General features: G+C 39.9%; 4 protein-coding genes across 6 annotated transcripts in view; 2 read left to right on the forward strand and 2 right to left on the reverse strand.

Moving 5' to 3' along the window:
- The first annotated feature begins 9 nt into the window (after positions 1–9).
- On the forward strand, positions 10–4657 carry LOC134813857 (phosphorylase b kinase regulatory subunit beta-like). The gene is made up of 4 exons (XM_063821740.1): positions 10–334; positions 748–842; positions 1070–1184; positions 1525–4657. Exons 1-4 carry the CDS (start codon positions 128–130, stop codon positions 4180–4182), a joined length of 3075 nt encoding a protein of 1024 aa, XP_063677810.1. The 5' UTR covers positions 10–127; the 3' UTR covers positions 4183–4657.
- Positions 4658–4816: 159 nt separating this feature from the next.
- Positions 4817–13211, forward strand: LOC134814055 (polycomb protein EED-like). Its single transcript, XM_063822054.1, has 11 exons — positions 4817–4875; positions 5064–5164; positions 5368–5462; positions 5688–5805; positions 6122–6253; positions 10982–11043; positions 11329–11507; positions 11664–11769; positions 11946–12047; positions 12229–12309; positions 12530–13211. Exons 1-11 carry the CDS (start codon positions 4817–4819, stop codon positions 12644–12646), a joined length of 1152 nt encoding a protein of 383 aa, XP_063678124.1. The 3' UTR covers positions 12647–13211.
- A 222-nt stretch (positions 13212–13433) lies between these two features.
- Positions 13434–23574, reverse strand: part of LOC134813850 (uncharacterized) — a 33408-nt gene continuing 23267 nt past the window's right edge. Inside the window, exons 6-14 of one of the 2 annotated variants that reach the window (XR_010160065.1) lie at positions 22867–23000; positions 22306–22557; positions 16307–16419; positions 15865–16039; positions 15633–15706; positions 15329–15423; positions 15028–15091; positions 14078–14850; positions 13434–13946 (exon numbers count right to left, since the gene is read on the reverse strand). Coding sequence is in view for 1 of the 2 variants with exons in the window: in XM_063821729.1 (XP_063677799.1) it covers positions 14708–14850; positions 15028–15091; positions 15329–15423; positions 15633–15706; positions 15865–16039; positions 16307–16419; positions 22306–22557; positions 22867–23000 (1050 nt within the window). In the remaining variant the exon portion in view is untranslated. Of the gene's footprint in view, positions 14851–15027; positions 15092–15328; positions 15424–15632; positions 15707–15864; positions 16040–16306; positions 16420–22305; positions 22558–22866; positions 23001–23574 lie in introns of both variants that reach the window. The other variant, XM_063821729.1, reaches the window with a different exon arrangement.
- LOC134813851 (uncharacterized) lies at positions 16996–18574 on the reverse strand. 2 transcript variants are annotated; one of them, XM_063821732.1, is made up of 2 exons: positions 17215–18574; positions 16996–17066 (listed from the first exon to the last, which is right to left on the reverse strand). In XM_063821732.1, exon 1 carries the CDS (start codon positions 18557–18559, stop codon positions 17228–17230), a length of 1332 nt encoding a protein of 443 aa, XP_063677802.1. In that variant the 5' UTR covers positions 18560–18574; the 3' UTR covers positions 16996–17066; positions 17215–17227. The 2 variants fall into 2 exon arrangements, with proteins under 2 accessions (XP_063677802.1, XP_063677801.1); XM_063821731.1 differs by having other exon boundaries at positions 17010–17086; positions 17232–18574.

Consider the following 23574-nt stretch of genomic DNA (forward strand, 5'->3'; position numbering starts at 1 on the left):
TTTTCCTGAAGGATCATGTTCTAAGATTAATCCTGCCTTGGTAGAAGAAAGGAAGACCCCTAGAATGGACGCACTGAGATATAACCGGTAATCTTAATCCGATACACACGATCTGACTCAGCTCAATATGGCACCGGAGCAAAAGGCACCCTCCACAAAACACCCATCTAACAAAGACCCCTCTAAAACTGAGCTCGCTGACTACTACTACTCTTGGGTCCACTCCCACCTCATTTCCAAGCAGACCCCTGCTCTGGGGTTGTTTCCCAGGTCCAGATCCAGCTATATAACTGATAATGTGTACTGTGCTGTGACTATATGGGCTCTTAGCAAGGTTCGCTTTTGTTTTAAGTCCTACTAGGTGGATGGTAATCTTCATTATGTTAGTTGATGATGTAATGGAGAAATTGTGTTGGTAATTAGCATGTTACTCTTATTTTACTGTGTTGCCCTGCAACCAAATGGGGGGGGGGGGGGGGGGGGGGGGGGGGTTCGCAACCTTACTGTCACCAAGATGTATCTTGGTGACTGTAATGCCTATTTTTTGGTCAAATCGGCATCGGCTCAAAAACAGCTAAAACTCTAGTTACAACGAAGCCCATTTATTCCTTAACTTTTGGTCAAATGCATATCGATGCCCCCCCCCCCCCCCTCCACTCTATTTTGCATGGTGTTGTATTATGTTGATGGCTCTGGGAAACATGGAGATCTAGTACAAGTGCCGTACTAGATCTCCACTCCATTAAGGTGTTCGGCAGACTGAATGATGGTACTGGGAGACAAATAGAATTGGAGCAGACCGCAATCAAGACAATGAGAGCCATCCTGTTCTGCTTCAGCAAGTAAGTAATGGGTTGAAACGTATCAGACTAAGCATTAAACATCATATTCGATCGAAACTTCAAAGCTAAACACATCATAATATCTATCATGTTGATTTCTACGGGAAAATAGTAAACAAATCTCAAAGATGGCACTAACAGTCCCCAGTTTTCAAAAGCCGAATACAAATTCTCCGCACACTTCACATACGCGTACTTAAAGTGTAACTTCTACTTGTCTCATGTAGGCAGCTTGATAAGCTCGAGAAGTTTAAGCACCAACAAGACCCTCAGTACTGTCTTCACACCAAGTTTGACCCGGACACTGGTGATGAACTTGCTCAGGATTACCACCACATGCAGGTATTGCTTCTTTGATATAATACATAATGTGAAAAATCAAAACACAGTTTAACCACGAACCCCGATTTACTTAAAGGCTGTTTCCGTCTCCCAAATTCCTCGGTAATTGAGGTTTTACTGTACCAGTACTGTTTCCTTAAATATTTCCACAAATATCTCGGTAAAATGAGGTTTAACTCTACCAGTTAACTTTAAGTTTTGTTTCCAGTGAGTCGTCATCCGAAGTTTTGGTTTGTCTGTGTCATCTGAAGTTCAAATTTTAGGTCTATGCTTTTAAATCTCAACTTCTATCAAACAGTTTATTGCTTTCTGTAGCTGTGTAACACAAACTCCCCCTCAGATCCGGGCTGTCTCCCTCTACCTATTTTACCTCTCCCAAATGATCCGCAGTGGCTTGGTCCTAATCTACACTTTCCAAGAAAGCAACATTATCCAGAACCTCATCTACTACATCGAACGAGCGTATAGAATCAAAGATTTCGGCATGTGGGGCCAAGGAAGAAGAGACCGTCCTGAGGAACCAGAGCTATCAGCCAGCAGTATAGGCATAACAATAGCAGCCCTGAACCTCTGTGATGGTCTGAACATGTTCGGAGAAGGGTGCTCACACGAAACAGTTCTGTTTGTAGACCCGGACGCTGTGTTCAGGAATGTGACAATCCTTCATAGCCTCCTACCCAGGGAGTCTAGGAGTATTGACGTGGACTCAGCTCTCATCATGACCAAGGGGTTCCCGGCTTTTGTGGTGGAGGACCCTGATCTGTGTGAGGTTATTGAGAAGAATGTTGAGAGTGAACTGCTGGGGACACGTGGCTATAAGAGGTTCATTGGGGACTTTTGTCGGAAGTCAGGTCCTGAGGAGTCTCTGAATGATAATAGTGTCCCTGTTACAGAAAGTATGGAGTTAGAGTGGCCCTTTATTGTCCTTTTTCAAATAATGACGTGTATATTTGAGGGGAGGATACAGGATATAAGCAAATATCGTGATATTCTAGATCCAATCTTGTACAAAACGGAGGGCTACCCCACTTTACCCCTGAACTATTGTCACAATGAAGATGAGTCTCAGGATGGGTTAAATAAAAATCCGAGCACTGTTTTCCAAGCTTTCCTTATCCTAACAGAGTTGCTGGAGAAACAGCTTATCCTCCCCCACGAGATAGACTACCGGAGAAGAAAGATCCACAACACATGCAATGTGGGACACCCCATAATCCAGATCGCCCTGTTATCAGAGTCCTTAGCATTCCAGGCCCTGCTCTCCACCTACGGTATAACCAGTCAGACCCCCAACCAAATAGAAAGTGTTTATGTGTGGCCCAGTAGTAAACTTGTAGACCTCCTATATTATCATGGCAGTGACGAGGTGTTAGGGCTGACTGGTCGTCCTAAACGTCCCTTAGGGTCCCTGTGTACGTCCCGGATATGGAAAATAGGGGGTAAAACTGTCATCTGTATCCCACTGTTTCAGGATAAGCAAGACTTTTACATCTCCAAAGATGAGACATTCGTGGCGAAAGCCATCAAGTCTCACTTAAAGTTCCTGAAGAAACATTGGCGTGAGAGCGCTCGTCCGACTTTTTGCCTTCTCTTGACATCTACCCTGTTCAAAAAGAACAGCAAACTCCTTTTCACTTTACTCAACAGCTTTAAGACTGGGAGCTTTAAGAATGTACCCATTAAAACGGGGAGACTCCAGGAACTTATAACTGCAGCCTGTAAGATGGAGATAGTTAACGTGGCTCCTCACATGGATTTCCATGCTAATAGAATACTTGCAAGTCCTGTTTTGCGGAGGAAAACTCTCTCTATCAAGAGTTTGACTGGGTCTGACCTCGGATATGCTGAGGCAAAGTACAATTCAGATGAAGAAACAGAGAGTGTCAGAAAATACTCCGAGATATTGGCCGAATGCCAAACCATGGACAGGGATAGTCTTTCGAATCGAGCAGTAACAAACCCCGTCACTGCAAATAACATTATAGCTCTGATCGAACTATCCGCTAGATATGGTCGAGACTACAAAATGGACAGAGAAACAATTGTTGAAACAATGGAACATCACTACAAGAACTTGGAGGGAGACTGGCTAGCACTTCGTTGTTCTGGTGGCTTCCTCGGTAAAACCGTGGACAGTTTAGCTCCATCAGTCTCTGCTGTGATAGTCTCAGGGAGGTCCCTCTCTCTGGGGGTGCACGGTGAGCCAGAGATCCTGGTGGAAGGACCTCTTCACCCCAGACTGCTCCACGGCATTCTCCACAACCAAGTGGGCAAACAAAGTCTCCTCCACTCCACCCTCCAACAGGAGTGTCTGATCTGTGTTGCTGACCTGTTAGTCGATCATCCGGAGCTGTTTAAAGGAATCCTGATAATCAGGGTTGGTTCTCTGATACACCTGTTACAGACGGTGATGACTCCGGAGGAGGCACCTGTGGAGACACTGTCACCTGTGGAGACACTGTCACCTCTCGAGACACTGTCACCTCTCGAGACACTGTCACCTCATAGGTTGGGTAAGAAAATCAGGTACCTGCTAACATACAGTAACAGTATCTCCAGAAATGGACCATGGCAGGAACACCGGCTTATTAATGGGACTTTGGGACGAGTACCGGACAACTTCAGTTCACGTGTCTGGCTGATTCTGCAGCACCAGAACATTCGGTTTACTTGTGGTCATTGTTATCTTGTTTCAGGTGATATTCTTGGTACTAAGGTTTCGGAGCCTTTCTTTGCTATGAAGATTGAGCGGTTTTTGAACTGTTTTGAGGCTCATTCCCGAAATTTTGTTATCGAGTTGTTTCATGTTCTTGCATCTACTTTGGTGAGAAATCCTGAAGTGAATCTTGTAGAGGATTTCCATGTCTTAGATTTTATTAAGAAGAGTGAAGTTGAGATCGATGAGTCCCTGGAAATGGTATCGAAGAAGTTTATTAGTTGTTTAATTAAGTTTGAATTTGTTAAACTTGCTAACATTGAAAACTGTATTGTGTCATGAAGGAGTGAATAATTTGATTAATTTTGTTACTTTAAAAATTCAATAATATAAGAGTTAGACTATATTTTTTCATATTTTCAATTTTGAGTTTTATAATTTAAATTTTCGTAACTATAATTAATTATTAATTACATTGATGATTTTAGAGCTCATTTAACCGTAACTGACTGCGTGGTGCTTGACTTTTTGTTAAGAGGAAATCAATTTTATACTGAGAAATAAATGATCTTCTTTGATCTTTAACTTAAAAATGAAATAAGTATATAACTTAATTATTTACTACACTTATTGTGAGCGTTTTTAATAATATGCTTATTTTAATCTGCGTTAAGAATAATTGAAATTACTTTTTGGTGTGATCACTGCTTAGTGCTTAATATAAGTTATATTATAAGAGCAGTAAATTTATGTAATATAGGGTAATGTGTAATGTGAGTATAATGGCAGACAATTTTCCTTGATTTATCACTTAATTTGATCGCATTTTTTTTCTTGACTCAATGGAATTATAAGGTAATATTCAAAAATTCAATCAACTCACAATTGTATTGTTTGATAATATAAATTGGCCACAATAATTTAACAAATAAGAGTTATTTTTATAATTAAGATTTTAACATAATGTTGCAATAGAATGAGAGCCAAGAAGATAAAAGTAGAAAAAAGAGAATTCTCTAAAAGAAAAGGATTCAAGTAAGTATACTGTTGTCTGTTGTAATGTACATTGTACATTATACAGTGGAATATTACTATACAATCAAGTAATATAAACCCTTCGTTTAAATGTGCACATTTGAACGGTACGATGAAATGAATAAAGTAACTAATAAATGAAATAATAAGTGTTGAAAGAGTAATTATATCTTTTGATCTTTGTTCAGGTTCACCAGTTGGAGTAAGGAAGATCACAAGGAACCAATATTTGGAGTAGCATTTAACCCTTACAATCACCCTGACAATCCCCCTGTATTCGCTACCGTGGGTACGTAATCATATAAACAAGTTATTAATTATCTACTAATTAGTTTATTATTATGTATTTATTAGTTTATTCATTACTGAATAATTGATTTATTCCATTTATAATTCGCTTTTGAAGATAAAAAACTACAGTGTATCCAAATTGTCCCGGACCCTTGACAATGTACGCAATTTAAATTAATTAATTAATAATAAATAAGCCAGGTAGTAACAGAGTAACAGTATACGAGTGCACTGACAACAGTGTCAATGTTATCCAGTCTTATTCTGATCCCTGTACTGATGAGATATTCTACACTGTGAGTTTGTCAGATGTGACTTGTTGTTTTGTTTCTATTATCTTTGTTCGTATTTTTCTTTTATTTTCGTTTGTTTTGCCTATTAATATTCCAATAATGAATAATTATTATTAATGATTAAGGTTCCAATAATCGTCGTCGATCATTTAACACTTGAAGATATCACTTAAATTCCCTGTACAGAGTACATTTCACTGTACATTTTACTCTAAATTTCACCCCCAGGTGTGTTGGGTGTACTGCGAGACAGCTGAAGGGGTAATAGAAACCAGTGTAGCTGTAGCAGGACTTAGGGGTCTTATCAGAGTGGTCTCACTTAGGAAACTAAAGAACTTGTTCACTTGTAAGTCTTAGGAAAACTTAAATTAGGGCAATGAACGATAATTACACTAATTACACGGAAACATCCACGAAAACTACAATTTATTGTTAATATATCTCAGCTTAATGATATACATAAATTAATTTAAATAAACTAACAAAACTAACTAAACTGTATAACCCGTCAGTAATGGGCTGCGGAGACAGTATAAACTAACTAAACTGTATAACCCATCAGTAATGGGCTGCGGAGACAGTATAAACTAACTAAACTGTATAACCTATCAGTAATGGGCTGTGGAGACAGTATAAACTAACTAAACTGTATAACCCATCAGTAATGGGCTGCGGAGACAGTATAAACGAGTTAAAACTTCACCCCACCGATAACAACCTACTTCTCTCCGCCAGTAAAGACAACAGTCTCCGACTCTGGAACCTCAAGACCCGCAGATGTATTCTCATATTTGGTATGTGTGTGTGTTTGTGTGTGTGTGGTTTGTGTGGTATTTGTGTGTGTGTGATTTGTGAGGTATTTGTGTGTGGTATTTGTGTGTGTGTGGTATTTGTGTGCGTTTGTGTGTGTGTGTTTGTGTGTGTGTTTGTGTGTGTGTGGTTTGTGTGGTATTTGTGTGTGTGTGTGATTTGTGTGGTATTTGTGTGTGTTTGTGTGTGGTTTGTGTGGTATTTGTGTGTGTGTGGTATGTGGGGTATGTGTGATATTTGTGTGTGTTTGTGTGTGTGTGTGTGTGGTTTGTGTGGTGTTTGTGTGGTATTTGTGTGTGTTTGTGTGGTATTTGTGTGTGTTTGTGTGTGGTGTTTGTTACCCGGTTCAGGGCAAAATGGTGAACATGTTACATGGGGGGGGGGGCCAACGCCCCAAAAGGCCCCACACATATCGAAAATCCGAAAAGGGCCCTAGAAATCGGGGCTTTTTGGGGCCTTTTGACCCTGACCACTATTTGATAGTGTTTATGGACCATAATCTCCATGTAAATACACTCAAATAAACATAAAAGTACTGTGCAAGTAGTCAGATAATATCATTAAAGCACTTAGCATATATATCAAACTTGATGAAATTGAAGTTAATTCTAGGGCCCCAAAAGGCCCTACACACATCGAAAATCCAAAAAGGCCCTAGAAATCGGGGCTTTTTGGAGCCTTTTGGGGCCTTTTGACCCTGACCACTATTTGATAGTGTTTATGGACCATAATCTCCATGTAAATACACTCAAATAAACATAAAAGTACTGTGCAAGTAGTCAGATAATCTTACTATATATAAAGCGAGACGATATATATATATTTATTTATCCGTGCCATTTTACTGACACCACGGCATCAACGTTAACGCGAATTTCCGCAAAAATCGTAAAAAATACAACTGAAACTTTTTTGACTGGGTCAAATGCTTTAATGGCCTTCAAATCAGCATGAAAAAATTAAAAATTGGCCAAGGAATAAGAATTTTAGTGCCCAAAATTTGGACTCCCAAGTGGTGTCAAAAACGCGATTTAAATAGGTAATAATTATTTTATTCTCTCGAGCCTTGACACCACTTTAGGGTAGACGGGTTCCTGCTAGTATCATTAAAGCACTTAGCATATATCAAACTTCTGGTCCCAAAAAAGAACCAAGACAAATACGCCTAGTCAAGAACACTGACTGGGCGAAATTTGACGAGATTCTTTACAACAACAATGATCTCCACAACACCTGCGTTAACACACCACACGACATTGATCACAAAGTTAACACCATTAATACTGCTCTCCGAGCAGCCTTTGAGGAGGCATGTCCCATTACTTACATCTCCAGCGCTGTCAGAAAACCACCCTGGCTAACTCGAGAAGTTGAGGAAGCACAGAGGGGTATAAGACGCAAACTCATCACAGCACGTCGAATCAAAACTGATGCTTCGTGGCTCGCTCTTAGAGAAAGCAACAAGCAATACAACAAGATCCTGTCCAACTCCCAGCGCAATGCGTGGCGGAAATTCTGCGCAGACACAGAATCGGTTAAGGAATCTGGAAGGATGAACAAGATTCTGAAAACCTGTACTGACACCAATAACAAACTTGAAGCCGTTTATAAACCAAATGGCGAACTCATCAAAAACGCAGAGGAGACACTGGAGGTCATGACACAAACCCACTTCAAGGAGAGTGTTACTGATCCGCCAGTTCCGCCTCTCTGCCCCTTACCCATCTCCACAGACTTACTAGACAAAATCTACAGCCCTGAAAGAATCGAAAAGGCTCTCCTATCCTTCGATCCCTTGAAGGCTGCAGGACCTGACACTCTAAAACCTATCATATTCCAGAAAGCCTGGGCTCATATCAAAGACATAACAAAAAACATTATGACAAAAAACCATGAAACGCAACACATCCCAACTTTGTGGAGGGACTCTCTTGGAATCTTTCTCCCTAAGCCTGGAAAAACCGACTACAACAAAGCTAAGTCATTTCGAACGATCACTCTTTCGCCTGTGATGTTAAAGTTGCAGGAGAAAGTGATCTTATGGCATATGCAACATGACCTCAACATTGCTAATGATATCAACAAACGACAATTCGGCTTTAAGAAGGGCTGCTCCACAGAAGCGGCACTTCATAAAGTTACTCACACCATTGAGCGCAGAATAGCCAAGAAAGGATATGTCCTAGGTGTCTTTCTAGATATAGAGGGCGCCTTCGACAATGTCTCGTTCAAGGCTATCTCTGAAGCAGTCAAGGCTACGAAAGTGGACTTGGCTACAGCACAGTGGATCATCAACATGGTAACCAATCGATTCATCACACTAAATCATAAGGATAAGTCGAGAAGGGTACGGATCAGGCGAGGTTGCCCCCAAGGAGGCATTCTCTCTCCTTTTCTCTGGAACCTGGTAGTCGACGATCTCCTTTCCTTTACCGCAAAAGACATCCCGGGTTACCTGCAAGCCTTTGCGGATGATCTGTTGTCTCTAGCGGAAGGGGATGATTTAGATATCATCTGGGACCGAACATGCAAAACTATTAAAACGATAGAAAATTGGTGCAGAACCAAAGAGCTATCTATTAGCGCCCTTAAAACTCAGATAGTCATGTTTACCTGGAATAGTAAGTGGACTTTAAGACCTATAACAGTTGGCAACAACATTATAGGTCTTTCCAAGTCTGCTAAATTTCTAGGAGTGACCTTGGACAGCAAACTCAACTTCAATGAACATATCATCAACACCACCAAAAAAGCCACGGCATCCCTCATGCAATGTCGAAGAGCTGTCGGCCCCACATGGGGTATGAGCCCCAAAACATGCAAATGGATGTACACGGCTGTCATCCGTCCAATCCTATCCTACTGCTGTAGTATATGGATCAGGGCTACTCAAACGGACTATAACGCGAAGAAACTCAAACGTGTTCAGGCATTGGCACTCAGAATGATGTCTGGTGCCATGCCAAGCACACCTTTTATCGCATTGAATCACCTCACCGACACTTCTGACATCATACTGTTCCTGCAAGGCGAAGCAGCAAAGGGTGCGGCCAGGCTACAAGCTTATGGCAGCCTCACTCTTGAAACTATCGCCTTCAGGAAGGGAACTATCAAAAATCATACCACTATCAACAAACAATTCATGGCAGATCTCATTATCCCACCTAGAGCAACGAGAGACCTAACAACACCAACCATGATGCTGGGACGGCACTTCACCGTCACAACTCCTGGAGCCGATACCACTGAATATAGGAATTCACTTCAAAACACCATTGACAACATTACCAGTGAAACGATCACCTGCTACACTGACGGGTCACTCACAGACTCAGGATGCGGGGCTGGCTATATCATCACAACTGACAACAATAACACCACCCTTGAAGAAAGATCATTCAAGCTCCCTGATTATTGCACTGTTTACCAAACAGAGCTCACCGCCATCATTGAAGCTTGCAAATATCTCTCTACCTATACCAACACACATATCATCATATGGTCTGACAGTCTCTCATCTATACAAGCTATCTCTGCGCTTTCAACGCGGAGTAGAACTACAAGAGACTGTTACGACTCTCTTAATGCACTCGGAACCAACAACACGCTAGATATACGATGGATTGCAGCACACATCGGATTGTGGGGGAACGAAAAAGCAGATGAGCTGGCCAAGCTTGGTACAACCAGTGAATCCACTTTGAAGTGTCCAATTCCACAATCCTACATCAAGCGTCAAATCGACAACAAAGTCAATAGACTGAATCAGGAAACTTGGTTAACTGACGGTCCCAGACACACCAAACTGACACTCGGCCACAAGCATGCCAAAATCATCAAAAACCTCAACACTACACTCAGCAAAAACAGACAAGATTACAGAACTGCAGTTCACCTCATCACGGGTCACTGCGGCTTAAACAAACACCTTCACACCATTTGCAAATCAAACACCAGTGCTTGTCCTATGTGCGGCGACGGAGAGGAAACTGTCTCACACTTCCTTGGACAGTGTCCAGCAATTGCCCAAATTAGAGGTCAATATTTCCAGGACTACTACCTCTCTGTCAATGACATATTCGACAACCAACACATCACCACAATTGTCAATTTCGCAAACCGCACCAAACGCTTAATTGTGCCGGAAGAGCTGGATCAGACCGGGGTGACTTAAAGTATTATCTCATATGCTGTCTCGTCTCGTTTTACTTTTCCAAACCCAGCTGGCATTTAAGCGTATCATTTTGACTCATATATCATCTTACACCATCCTCCACCAATCACTCTGATTTCACCGGCAACCTTCCCCAAGGTTGCCACACCCCAGAGGTAGGCAGAGCATCTCAATGCTATCCTCTCGTGGGCTATCTTGGCCCAGCCTCTCTTAAAAAAAAAAAAAAAAAAAAATATATCAAACTTGATGAAATTTAAGTTAATTCTAGGGCCCCAAAAGGCCCTACACATATCGAAAATCCAAAAAGGGCCCTAGAAATCGGGGCCTTTTGGGGCGTTGCCCCCCCCCCCCCTACATGTGTCGTAGTTGTGACTCGGATTTTAATAACATATATGTTTGGTCTGATTTTAGAGCCTTCATTTTTTCTGCATGTTTGATTGTTGTGATCAGTTTACCAGGTCACCAGGTTACAAGGTTACTAGTTTACCAGGTTACCAGGTAGCTCTGAGTACTATAATAAGCACGTAACTTTTTTCAGGTGGTTTAGAGGGCCACAGGGACGAAGTGTTAAGCTGTGACTTCGATCTTAAAGCCCGATATGTGAGTTATTATTATTAGTTTAGATGTTGGTATAATAAGAATTGTAACTCTTTGAAGAACAGCAAATACCCTTTCTGCAAAACTCTATTATGCTAATCGTGATAAAAGCTGCCTTATTTATAATAATTCTCAATTAAAGTAAAAGTAAAATTAATTATAAATACAATGCATCCAGCATCAGGGGTATAATTTTACTACTTTAATAAGCTAGCATTGTCATGAGATCCCGACCGCCAACTATTAATCCTCGGACTAAAAACTGAAATGAACTTGAAATGACCCCAGGTTCTCTCTTGTGGGATGGACCACTCCGTTAAAATGTGGTCCCTGGAGTCAGACGACGTTAAGGACATCATAGATCTCTCCTACTCATACTCCGACCTAAAACCCTTCCCCGTTCTCAACAAACATTTCCCTGTGTTTGGAACTAGAAATATTCACAGAAACTATGTTGACTGTGTTAGGTAACTATCATTTCGGGAGATTAAACTGCAGTTATCATTCGTGGATGGTATACGTAATCTTCTTCTTCGTTTGCATCAAACCACCTCCTCCTCCCCTCTCCCCATCACCCACAAGCACATCCTAAAAGTTGTATATCTACACACCTTTATTTTCAGGTGGTTTGGTAACTACGTCCTCTCAAAGTCGTGTGAAAATAAGATAGTGTGTTGGAAACCTAACTTATCAATAAAGAAATCCTCTGATATACCGGACCAAAGTGAGGTTAGAATCTAACATTTAACGATTTTGTTTTTTAAATTGATTTTGAGATAGCAATTTACCAACGAACCCGTGATCAAAATAAGAAGAGGGTAACGGACCCCGAACCGCCGACCGCCCACCAGGCACCAATGCTGTTATGCCTAAATTCTGCACAGAATTCTGCAACATAATTCCAGGTCCTGCACAGTTTTGACTACGGAAACTGTGATATTTGGTACATGAGGTTCGCTGTTTCGCCCAACTTTGATGCAATTGCCGCTGGAAATCAAATAGGCAAGGTGAGACCTGCATTTCAATATACTGTAAAACCCAGATAAACTGTAAAGCCCCTAGATATGTATGTTTTATTTTGTTTTATAAATTGTAGTGGCCCCAGCTAACCCCTTATCTATTTGTGAAGGTGTTTATCTGGGATATAAATTGTAGTGGCCCCAGCTAACCCCTTATCTATTTGTGAAGGTGTTTCTCTGGGATATAAGCGAGGAGCCTTCTAAACCAGCTATTTTGTCCCACCAGAAGTGTTTGACTGCCATCAGACAGGTACAGGCATTTAATGTTCACTATTTTACCGAACTTTTGATTAGTTTTAAATCTTAAGTAACTTTGTAAGACTTCACTGGACAATGGGCGATTATTCTTTTTAGGCTTTTTTTTTCTTTAAAATCAAAATGCATAAAAAGATTTTTTTGCTGATAAGATTTTGATCTATTCCGTTGTGAAGTTCGATTTATTTGGTTTAGATACATTGTTTTCTCGGCAGGTTTGTTTCAGTCCGGATTCGACCATCATGGTGGCTGTCAGCGACGATTCTGCGGTTTGGAGGTGGGACAAAGAACTACGACCTAGCCCCGCCCTAGCTAACAGAGATACATTATAACAGGACTTTTGTTACCATAGCAACACTCTCAACGAACTACGCCCTAACTTACAAAGATATATCATGACAGGACTGTTACCATAGCAACACTACATACCAACACGAACAGTGAACACTCTTGTTACCATTGCACAGGAACATTACAGTAATTAACATACCAACACTGCAGTGGGGATAACAAAATGTAGTTTTGACTAAATTTTAAACTGCAACCATTTTTTTAATTATCTTATGAATGGAAGAATTTTTTATTGAAAGCAATTTTTACTTTCGGACTTGATTATTTGTTTATTTAATCTACTTGCATAGAATCCACGATTACCAAAGTTTTTAACACTATCGTTAATTTTCTGTTAAAGTACTGCTTATCTTTTTACATCATGGACCGTCAATGAATACCACGCTTATTTGAAGGTTTATCACATTTAATTTTATTAATTTTTACTTTTTATGAATTCGGATTCTGAATTCGTAACTGATTATTGCTATTCCAAAAACATTTGAAAGTGCACAGAATTTGAAATCAAAATATGGACACTGGGAAACTGAAAACGTTATGGCAATGATTGGAGGGTTTTTTCATTGTCCATTGTTAATGAATTAGCCCAGCGTGCACAACTTCGTAGTAGCACTTCGTATAGCACTTGCCTCGGGCCATTTTTTTTGGGCGATAACATTTCGAGAAGATAGTGGCGCACGCTACTTCGAAGAAATTTAGACGAGTAACATCCGTCAAGTTTTTCACGAAGATTTAGGGAACCAATACAATACAAGAGAAATAACACTTTAAATTAGAATAAAACATTTATAAACTCAGTACATCAGTTTTACAAAACTTAAATTAACTAATCAATTGATTAATTGCTAATTAACTAATTGTCAATTAACTCCACAACTGCTAACTTTCCATTTCCATCAAAAAATTCGAACCTTGCGTTGATCCGGCAAGGCTATTTAATTCCAAAACTGGACAAATTTGTATCATATCAATTATCATTGATCACTCCAAAGTGAACTTTGATCGAGATTACAGTTTTAATGTGACGTATAAACAAAACTTCCTTACAACTGACTATGAGAGTGTTAAATTACAATCAAAGGCGCGCATGCAAAGAACTAGAAGGACTTTTTATTGCTCTGTAAATTTAATTTAATTGCACTGTAAACAGAAACGTAGTTTATACAAGTTACTCAGCACGTGCACCACACTGCCTGTGCTCAGTGCTGCACCACACTGCTTGTGTTGTACCACACTGCTTGTGCTGCACCACACTGCTTGTGTTGTACCACGCTGCGTGTGCTGCACCACACTGCTTGTGCTGCAGCACACGGCTTGTGTTGTACTTGTACCACACTGCTTGTGTTGCACCACACTGCTTGTGTTGCACCACACTGCTTGTGTTGCACCACACTGCTTGTGCTGCACCACACTGCTTGTGCTGCATCACACTGTTTCACGTGAATTTTTATAATTTAACCTTTTACTGGTAATATCATGGTGGGTGCCAGGCCAGCGCGTACCAGTTTAACTTAAATATGATATTTGACGATATTTGACAAATATCGTCAAAAAACGTTCATAATATGTTTACTGAGAGTAAGAGTTCAAAAGATTAGAAAAAATTATGAACTTAAAGTAATAATTATCAAAATATCAAACATTCACCGAACCTGGAACATCAAAATCGGAAGTTTAACATGTATCCTACTTCAAATAGTGTTTAGATTCAAGAATAATAACTGCAATAATTTTCCTAATAATGTAATAACAACATCTCAGTGTATCCAATCAGTGACAAGTTTATAATATGTTGTACAGGTTTTACATCACTAAATTAGTGTAGTTCACTTTAGGTAATGGTTTGGTTATTATCAAGTTTCATAATCTCTGCTCAAAGGTTACAACTAACACAATATAATAGTTGTACTACTATAAGTCGGGTAGTCCATTGAAAACGTGACGTCATCGCAACGCCACGTGACGTCATCACAACACCACGTGACTTCAACAGGTTAACAGTGGCAAGGATCACGTGACGTCATTACTTCATCTTAATGACGTCATTGATGAGCAGGTAACAGGGTGGTAAATCCGGCGTTAGGTGGCTCGTCGTAGTCCGGATCTTCTTCATCGAAATCGCTGCTGTCTGGCTCGTCACCGTATAGAGGGTTATTGCGGTTCATTGACAGCTTGCAAATTAGTCCTGGAGAAAAAGAGGGTTATTGCGGTTCAATGATTGTAGAGAGGCCGTTAGTTATCAAGACTAGGTGGAGCTTAAATCATCAAGGAATTTAAATCAAAAATGTCCTTTCATATTAGCAGAGAAGAGAACAGGATATTAAGAAAATCAATAAAAAGGATAAAATTTAGTTCCACGCACCTTCTTTTTCATAGCAGTGATGATGTATCAAAGATGATAGGTCTGGAAACACTCGTCCGCCACCCTGATAACGTGATCTTACGTTAATCACGTGATCTTACGTTAATCACGTGACACACACCTGTACATGATGTACGACTAGTTATACTAATTACGTGACACACATGACTAGTTATATTGGAGTAGAAGATCTGAATCTCTGTCGCACCAATCTGTGCCTCAGTTTGAACTATCAATTTTTCAACTAATTAATTAATACAATGTGCTCATTAGTTACCTAATGAGTTTACTAATTAATTACCTGGAAGTAGTAGCCGTCAGTGTTCTGTGATATTAAGTAGTGGTAGGTACCGGAGGAGCCTCTACCCGGACCCCGTAGTGATAACGCGTAGCACCCTGACAATGAATTATAATTAATTAATTGATTAGTAATAGCTTATAATTAACTGATCTAGTCAATTTAATAACATTCAAAATTATCTGCTGATTGGTAGTGCGCTGCAAAGAGAAATTATACTATCTAATAACCGTATATAGGGGGATAGGAATGCAACCGAAAAAAAGCAGGAGGAAAAATTACAAATAATTGTGAATTACAGTCCCACCTTTGTGAGTCTGAGAATTACGGACGATGAAGGCGCCCTCACATTCCATACTGAGACATTCCAGAGCTATGTGCCTGAGAGATAGTAATGATTATCACTTAGATGAATAAATGAAAAAGGGCAAACACCGGCTGACCTCTTTAATATTGGAATATGTGAATATTACAAATTGCAACTCGCGAATATGCACTATGCAGATATTATGTTAACATATAAAAGTTTACCAACTAACCTAGGAATGCCAGCCTGGAACCACTCCTGTTCTTTCAGCTCCTGAGGGATGGTCATCTGGTCCTCGCAAATACGGCTGGGCCGCCTCAGTTGTTCCTGTTGAACCACTGCAGTGGAAACTGGGACGCAGCTGCCACTGCGCTGACATCGCCCCTTTCCTACTTGGTCCGGGTAGACTGAGAGGGGGAAGGGTTAAAATAAAGGGCAGGGAGACAGGACGAGGGGGAGGGGGCAGTGAGATTTTGTGCCCCATCCTTATTCGTTTAATTACATGCAAGGAAAGTAGCCCTAAAGTTTGCTTGAGCCAGTTCAAAAGTCAAAATGGTTTGGAATCTGTCCTGTGAAAATATCGACACAATACCGGTGCAATAATAATATTAGCGCAATACAATTTCAGCTAATAAAATTAACAGTATTGTCAAGCAAACTGGAATAAGACTTACTAGGAGACGCGTCCTGTTCAGTATTTATATTAACAGGAGACACGTCGTGGAGCCAGTCTTTTATACGAGACTCTGGGTCCAGGTCCTGGAGGTGCTTTATATCTGCCTGGTACCTGAACACAAGATTTGGTTACTGATTATTGGTTAGTAGGTACCTGAACACATGAAGTTAGATTATAGTTGGTTGATGGTTACTGGTCCCGGTTACTTAATTCTGGGACATTTCTGGGACATTCTGGGACACTTTTAAATTACCATCGTGCGAAAGGAAGGGGGGTTAAATTAATGTTCGTACATTCTATCACTAAAGGTTTTGCTCAGAAGTTTACAAATATCAGATTATCTACAGATGGATACTGTTTGGTCGATTAAACCAACTTCAATTTGAGATCTTGATATGCATTGGTTTAATGAAAACAAAATATTGGTCGCAGATAATGATTGAAGTTATTCACACAAAAGATAATTAACAAAAAGAGCAAATTTTCAAATTCAACCCCTTTTTAGTTTATCAAAAATAGCTAAGTAATTAGTAAAGTCCTTGAGCCCCTGCTGAAATGCAGAATGCTCTGTCTTGGATTAAATAATACAAAGTGGGGGGGGGGGGGGGGCAATGGCATAAAATGTAGACTTTTTCTATGGAGAAAATGGGAAAACCCTTGAGTAATTCTCCATTTATGCCATTTTAATTTTATGCCATTGGCCCCCACAAAGTTCTCCAACCAACCATATTTCAATCACTGACTGAGTAAACCACACACTGACTGAGTAAATCACACACTGACTGAGTAAATCACACACGTCACACTGACTGAGTAAATCACACACTGACTGAGTAAATCACACACTGACTGAGTAAATCACACACTGACTGAGTAAATCACACACTGACTGAGTAAATCGCACACTGGACTGAGTAAATCACACAGATGCTTTAGTCCTTGATACGGATAATGTGAAGGACGGTGGAGGTGTTGACGTGGTTCTGTTCATCTTCTGGACATTCAATGTTTGTTCAGTTGTCCAGTTCCTATAGTTAGGCATCCTACTGAAGTACAGGAAGGGATTGATGGCCGCATTCAGCAGACCACAGAAGAAATAAAAGACGATGTGGCTGTACCACCACAAAAATCTACTCTCAATCATGACGTCATCGACTTTAAATTGTGCAAACTGTCCGAGAAAGTAAGTCAGCTGCAGGATAAAACCAGGTAGATTACACATCAGAAACACGGCTGTAAAGATGGCGATTGTAACTGTAACTTGTACAAACATGGCGTCTTCTTTTGCCTGGAAATTGTTCTTGGTTGTTCTCCGTGAATTCCTCTGGCTTCTCTTTGTTACAAGACGAAAAGTACCGTATGCAAAGCTGCTGAAGACCAGAACAGAAGAAAGAAGCAGCTCTGTTTGAACAGCCAAGGAGTACACATAATGTATGGGAACTCTCTCTCCTTTAGGGCGAATCTCGCACATGCTCACATCCTCTTTAAACTTCGTCTCAAACCAACCAGCAGACAAAACAACCACATCAACAAAACAGATGAAGGTCATGTAAGCAATGATAACCTTGATAACAACATCAGCTCTTATCTTTCGAAGTGGGAATGTCATGGCTATCGTTCTGGTGACACTCACTATCATAACCAAGAACATGGCGAGTTTCAGAAGAACAGTCATAGCCACAGTCCAGGTGGCACAGAACACGTTATCTTCGAATAACACGGGGGTACGGGAGTTGAAGAGGGATATAATGACAGGTATAGCGGTGATACAGGAGCAGATATCTACCGCACAGATCATGGTGTACAGTTTGGGATGGATAGCTTTCTTCCTCTGCTGCCAGAAGTACACCAGAGAGGTAGAGTTACCTATGAGGCCGATTAGAATGAGAAGGACCGTTAAGGAAGCTATGGCGAGGTCCGCTGTTTCACTATAAATCCCATTAGCTGAAAGCTTTTCTGGAGATATGTTTGGCTTCCAGACTAGGTTTTGGGGTCCTTGCAGAGAAGATGTCGTGTCAGGAAGGGATGTTAAGGTGTGTAAGTCACGTGACATGGACGATGTAGTAGAAGACAGTGTCACGTGGTGCAGACCACGTGTTACAGAGTATGTATCATGTGGAGTTGTAGGGTTTATAGGCGAGAGTGGCGAGGTTGGAGGAAGGGGTGACATGGTAAACCCAGGAGTCGATAGATTGGATGTTGGGAAGGTCGGGGGTGGTGCTGTTTTTCTTCTGTTAGTGAGGATTGTCATCTTGTCTCCAGTGGTCCGGCTTTAAAATAATTAATATTTAACGTTATTTGTTTACAGACGGTGTCATTGTTAGTTTTAATGTAGAGGAGGCATTAGATACGAAATAGGTCAAGAATTAAACTGATAATCAGAGGGCAATTTTTATCCCAATGTCAAAGAAGTTTCGTCAATTATTTAAATATATTAGGGCAAACAAAATCAGCTCATTCGAAGAGACAACAATCGCAAGGAAAACAAATGGATCAACCAGAATTGCAAAACAACACACAACCATCAATTAGAACGTGACCATGAAACATACAAAACACAATATAAAACAAATGGTCCGATTACGTGGAGGCTTGAAGTACTCTCTTTTAAAGAAATGCAGTTAATTTTCTCCTCAAACACATCTTTTGTTGTGCAGTCTGCTGTTCGGATATTGGGCTTTTCACTGTGGAAGATGCGTGCGCCCAGGGCTCCTTAAAACGATCTCGGAAATTGATTTCAACAAAGCCATGGTTGAATTTATCTGCGACATGATGCACCGACAGTTTCTCAAAAATTTAAGATCGATTCAATTGAATATTCAGGCTGCGATGAAATGACAAAACTGTTCGATTGAGATGCAATTATGAGGCTGACACTACTGCAGACATCGATCTGACATTTATAATTCTATTCATTAAAACGAGCCCACATCGAAGGTTACCAATGAAATTGACAAAATATTAAACCTGGTGCCTTTGGTCACCAGATCATCAGGATTTTGATACATTGAATATCATTAGGGCATAATATATAATTAATTAAAAATATAATTTTTGCTGCTAATAACATGGTTCCTTAAAAGAATTGAGAAACGCAGTGAGATTCAGGTTGTTTTGATTAAATAACTTGAGCTCACAATCATGCAATACCACTTTTTAACCAAAATTATAATAATTCACTTGCAAATTATTAAATTAAAACATCATCTTCCTAAGCGTACGAGTACATCTGTGATCTTGCTAAGAGAAATCTGAAGCTAAAGTTTAAAAACTTCCCAGACCTAGTACATACGTCCTAAAGAAAGCAATACCCCAAATCGCACAAAGTTTCAGCGTCAATATTCCCAGTTCGAACGCAGTGCTTAGACATAATATACTGTTAATATCCATACAATAATTCAATATTCTATAAAAGGCTACTATTAGCAAAATGCTCAAACAGTGTCACAGCAGCTTCTATGCTGATTTTACTTCAACTGAAGAGTGGTAAGTTGAAAGACGAGAGTGGTTTAGAGTGATTTCTGTTGTTGACTTTGCTGAGAACAGAGCAGATTCTCCTTTAATCAAGTTTGGGATGGCCACCGTTTTCTCTGTGGTCCATATCCTGTAGTTAGGCATCCGGGAGAAGTACAAACAGGGGTTAATCGCAGCATTGAGCAGCCCCATAAAGAATTGGAAGATGAGGTGACCATACCACTTCATAAACCTGTTCTTTAAAAACACATCATTGATTTTGTTTTCAAATTGTGCAACAAAATACGCTAGCTGTAAAATAAAACAAGGCAGGTTACACACGAGAAACACAGCGGTGAAGATGGCAATTGTTATTGAAACATTAAGGAACATCTCATCAACTCCGGACCCCTGATCGGAGTCACCTCTCCGTGTTATTGCCTCCCTCCTCCTAGCCATCAGACGGAAAGTACCCAACACAAAGCTGAAGAAGATAACAACAGAGGAGAGTAGAAGCCCAGCCTGCACAAATATAGAATACATGTAATGCACAACGGAGCTCTTCTCTGTGACGTGTATTTCACACATTGCTTCTTTCTCATTGTACCGGGCGTGAAGTCCAACACCGGTTACCAACACTGTGATATCTACCAGTATGACGATGATTATAAAGCCGATGATGAACTTGACGACAACTCTGAACCTTATGATGTGGTGTGGAAATATAATAGCAATCATCCTGGTCATACTCACCACCATCACCAGGAACACGGCCAGCTTGAACAGTGTCGTCATCATGATAGTCCAGACGGTACAGAAGACAGTACTCTCGAATAACATGGCATGTCGGGATTTTAGCAGGGATATAATAACAGGGATGGTAGCGAGGCAGCAGCTGATATCCACACAGCATATCATGGTGTAGAGTTTAGGGTGGATTGCTCTCTTTCGGAGCTGCCAGAAGTAGATAAAAGAGGAGCTGTTACCCAGGATACCAAATATGGTGAGGATAACCAGGGTGGTGGCTATGAGGATGTCTGCTGTTCCATTGAAGGTGTCTGGTTGTGGTGAAGATAGTTGGTCTGAGAGGAGGGGGGAGAAGGTGGGACGCAACCACACTAAGTCGTTTGGTTGTGGTGACGTTGTTAAAGCCATCTTTTCGTATGTAGAAAGGAGCTGGAATTTTGGATTTAGTCACGAAATTGCGGGCAGAATGTATCAACAAAAGTAAACAAATTTATTAGCAGTGATTCAACGGAAAATTTCTGAAAAGGAAATTTTGGAAGGAAACTTGAATGTAATTGTATACATACACAGAGCGAGGATGCTTACTTAGAATATCGATACATTTACAACAAACTAAAATAACCTCATGAGGTGCCTAATGATGTAAATAAAGGGTATAAAGAAATTATATTTGTTCAGAACGATACTCAAGCTTATCAACATTGTGTATTGTATTATTTGTATTTGCTTGTAATTTAGCAACTATTCATGCGATGTGGAGTTGTAATTTAACTTGACTAAAAAAGAGCAACTGAAGAGGAATAAAAGTGAAAGTTTTGAACTAAAGCATTTATGTTGAAAATGGCAATAAAATCAGCGAACATTGACGGGATCGTAACACAATCCCTTCATTCAGGTGGTGAAACTAATTTACTCACTAAAACCATCGGTCTACGCTCCAAGTACAACAAACAAACAAAGCATGAATAGTGAATACACGGAAATATCTCGCAAAGAACAGAAATACCCAAGAAAATCTTGCATAATTATATCATAAAATGGACTGCAAATTCCTTTGTTCAGTGATGTGACGATATGAAGGGAAATCAAGTGTAGATCTAGATAGTCAGACTGCCTGTACAATCGTTCCTTCAGATTATCATTCCTTCAAATAAAAATAGATAACCTTTGTAGTTCATAGGACGAGTTTCAATGGAGTTTGGTATTTTGCAATTATTGCTTGAGCTTTATGAAGTGTGTGATTGTTATTTAGCAATTTCAAGAACAAAGCCACCATGTTAATTTCACAATACGTGGGAATGTCAATTTTCAATCTGAAAGAATGCTAAGTATTCAATGTGATGATTTCAAACCTTTTCTAAAAGTTGTACGAAATGCAATGCAACAATAATTAAAATCTAATCACTATGTAGTTTGCCTTAAATAAAAACTTTAAATTATATGTTTTTATATCCTCCGCCAAACTACATGTTCAGCATCAGCCTAATGTAGATTGTTAATATTGATCGCAGAATTTGTTGATGTTAAAAATCCAAAATATCTCATAGTAAGGATAACCAACAAATTCTTCCAAGTTATCGTTAATTCAAGGGAGAATCAGCAATACAAACGTTTCACCGAGACCACCCACCTTACATGACAGAATGAATCTACAATCTACTTATACAACTTTAGAAGTTACAACTAATAGAAACTAACTAAATCCAAAATAAACTGCAATGATAATTGGGGGACGGTAACTGTTTCCTGTCCCCAAATACAAAAAAAAAGCTATTACCTGCTATTACAAGCTATTACCTGTCATGGTTTGAGAAAGCAGGGGACTTGGCACTGTTCCTTGATAACTGCTCCCCCGACTTCAACCCTTCTAACCGTAACCCATGGTTACCGTTACCCAGTGGAGTAGCGTTACCATGGTGGTTGTTACCATGGTTACCATGGTTACCACCGTTACATGTGGTTATCTTGTTTCTCTGGCAGTTCCCATTTGGTTGTTGTTGTCGAGGTGTGTTCTGGCAGACGTTGGATCGTTTGCGGAGGATTGCAGCGCTGATGGAGGTGAGGTCGGAGTTAGGGGAATGGAGGGATATTAGAGCACATTAAAGAGGGGCTGCTCGGAAAAACCAGAAAATACGGGTAATCTAAGGAAACGGGAAATTGAGAAAACCCGAAAAACGAAGTTATGAAAAACAGTTTCTATAAAGAATCTTGGGTACTGTAATAAATCGTAAAAAACTTTATGTAGAAACTAAAATCAATCTAATTTGAATACATCTTATTTATCTATAACCAGCTACTACGATGAAAAATCTTACTAAACTATAACTAAAATGAAACTACAAAAAGTTGAATCAGTACCTGTCGCTGGTACCGGTACTACTACTACTATTAGTGTGCTGTGAAGTAGTATCACATTTAGTCCTGCGTTTCAGGGTCCTCTTACAGTACGCTAGTCTAAACGCGTTACCCAACGTTGTGTTTATCTCACTAGCCTGGGGGTATTTATAGGTTAATTATTAATTAATTAATATTATTTACAGGTTAATTATTAATTAATTAATATTATTTACAGATTAATTATTAATTATTTAATACTATTTACAGGTTATTAATATTAATATTTAAATTACGTACAACGATTCAGATCAGCCTAAAATGTTTTCTTTTTGGAGCATTTTGGGGGAAGTTCTGGGGAGTTGAAAGGGCCGAGATTGAGCAACCCTAAATCTCGAACTAGCTTTAATTGGATCTAGCTTAGTTACTGAATTTTTCCGCTCACGTCGGGAGTTAAGAGGTTTAGCAGCAGGCTTTATGTATTATGTAACGGTTGATAGTCAGGTGGGGAGGGGGCCAATGGCATAAAAATTTAAAATAGTATAAAATGGAGACTTTTTCTATGGAGAAAAAGTACCATAGCCCATTTTATACCATTGCCCCCCCCCCCCCCGCCCCCCCCCCCCCCCCCCCCGTCAGGTGCAGCAACAGGAAACATCTTCGCAGTTTTGAAGCTCAATCCTTGAGTTTGTTTCAATACCTCAATAGGAAGTTAAGAAAATGTGTATATTG

This window comes from Bolinopsis microptera, chromosome 4, assembly GCF_026151205.1.
Source record: "Bolinopsis microptera isolate Bmic1 chromosome 4, MBARI_Bmic_1.0, whole genome shotgun sequence".
Taxonomy (NCBI): domain Eukaryota; kingdom Metazoa; phylum Ctenophora; class Tentaculata; order Lobata; family Bolinopsidae; genus Bolinopsis; species Bolinopsis microptera.

What these genes read in the sequence shown, in the direction of transcription:
- LOC134813857 (XM_063821740.1), top strand. Translation starts at nt 128, where the DNA reads ATGGCACCGGAGCAAAAGGCACCCTCCACAAAACACCCATCTAACAAA. An exon ending in CTATATGGGCTCTTAGCAAG is followed by an intron (nt 335 to 747) that starts GTTCGCTTTTGT and finishes CACTCCATTAAG; the next exon opens with GTGTTCGGCAGACTGAATGA. An exon ending in ATCCTGTTCTGCTTCAGCAA is followed by an intron (nt 843 to 1,069) that starts GTAAGTAATGGG and finishes TGTCTCATGTAG; the next exon opens with GCAGCTTGATAAGCTCGAGA.
- LOC134814055 (XM_063822054.1), top strand. Translation starts at nt 4,817, where the DNA reads ATGAGAGCCAAGAAGATAAAAGTAGAAAAAAGAGAATTCTCTAAAAGA. An exon ending in ACTAAAGAACTTGTTCACTT is followed by an intron (nt 5,806 to 6,121) that starts GTAAGTCTTAGG and finishes ATAACCCATCAG; the next exon opens with TAATGGGCTGCGGAGACAGT. An exon ending in CAGATGTATTCTCATATTTG is followed by an intron (nt 6,254 to 10,981) that starts GTATGTGTGTGT and finishes AACTTTTTTCAG; the next exon opens with GTGGTTTAGAGGGCCACAGG.
- LOC134813851 (XM_063821731.1), bottom strand. Translation starts at nt 18,559, where the DNA reads ATGACAATCCTCACTAACAGAAGAAAAACAGCACCACCCCCGACCTTC.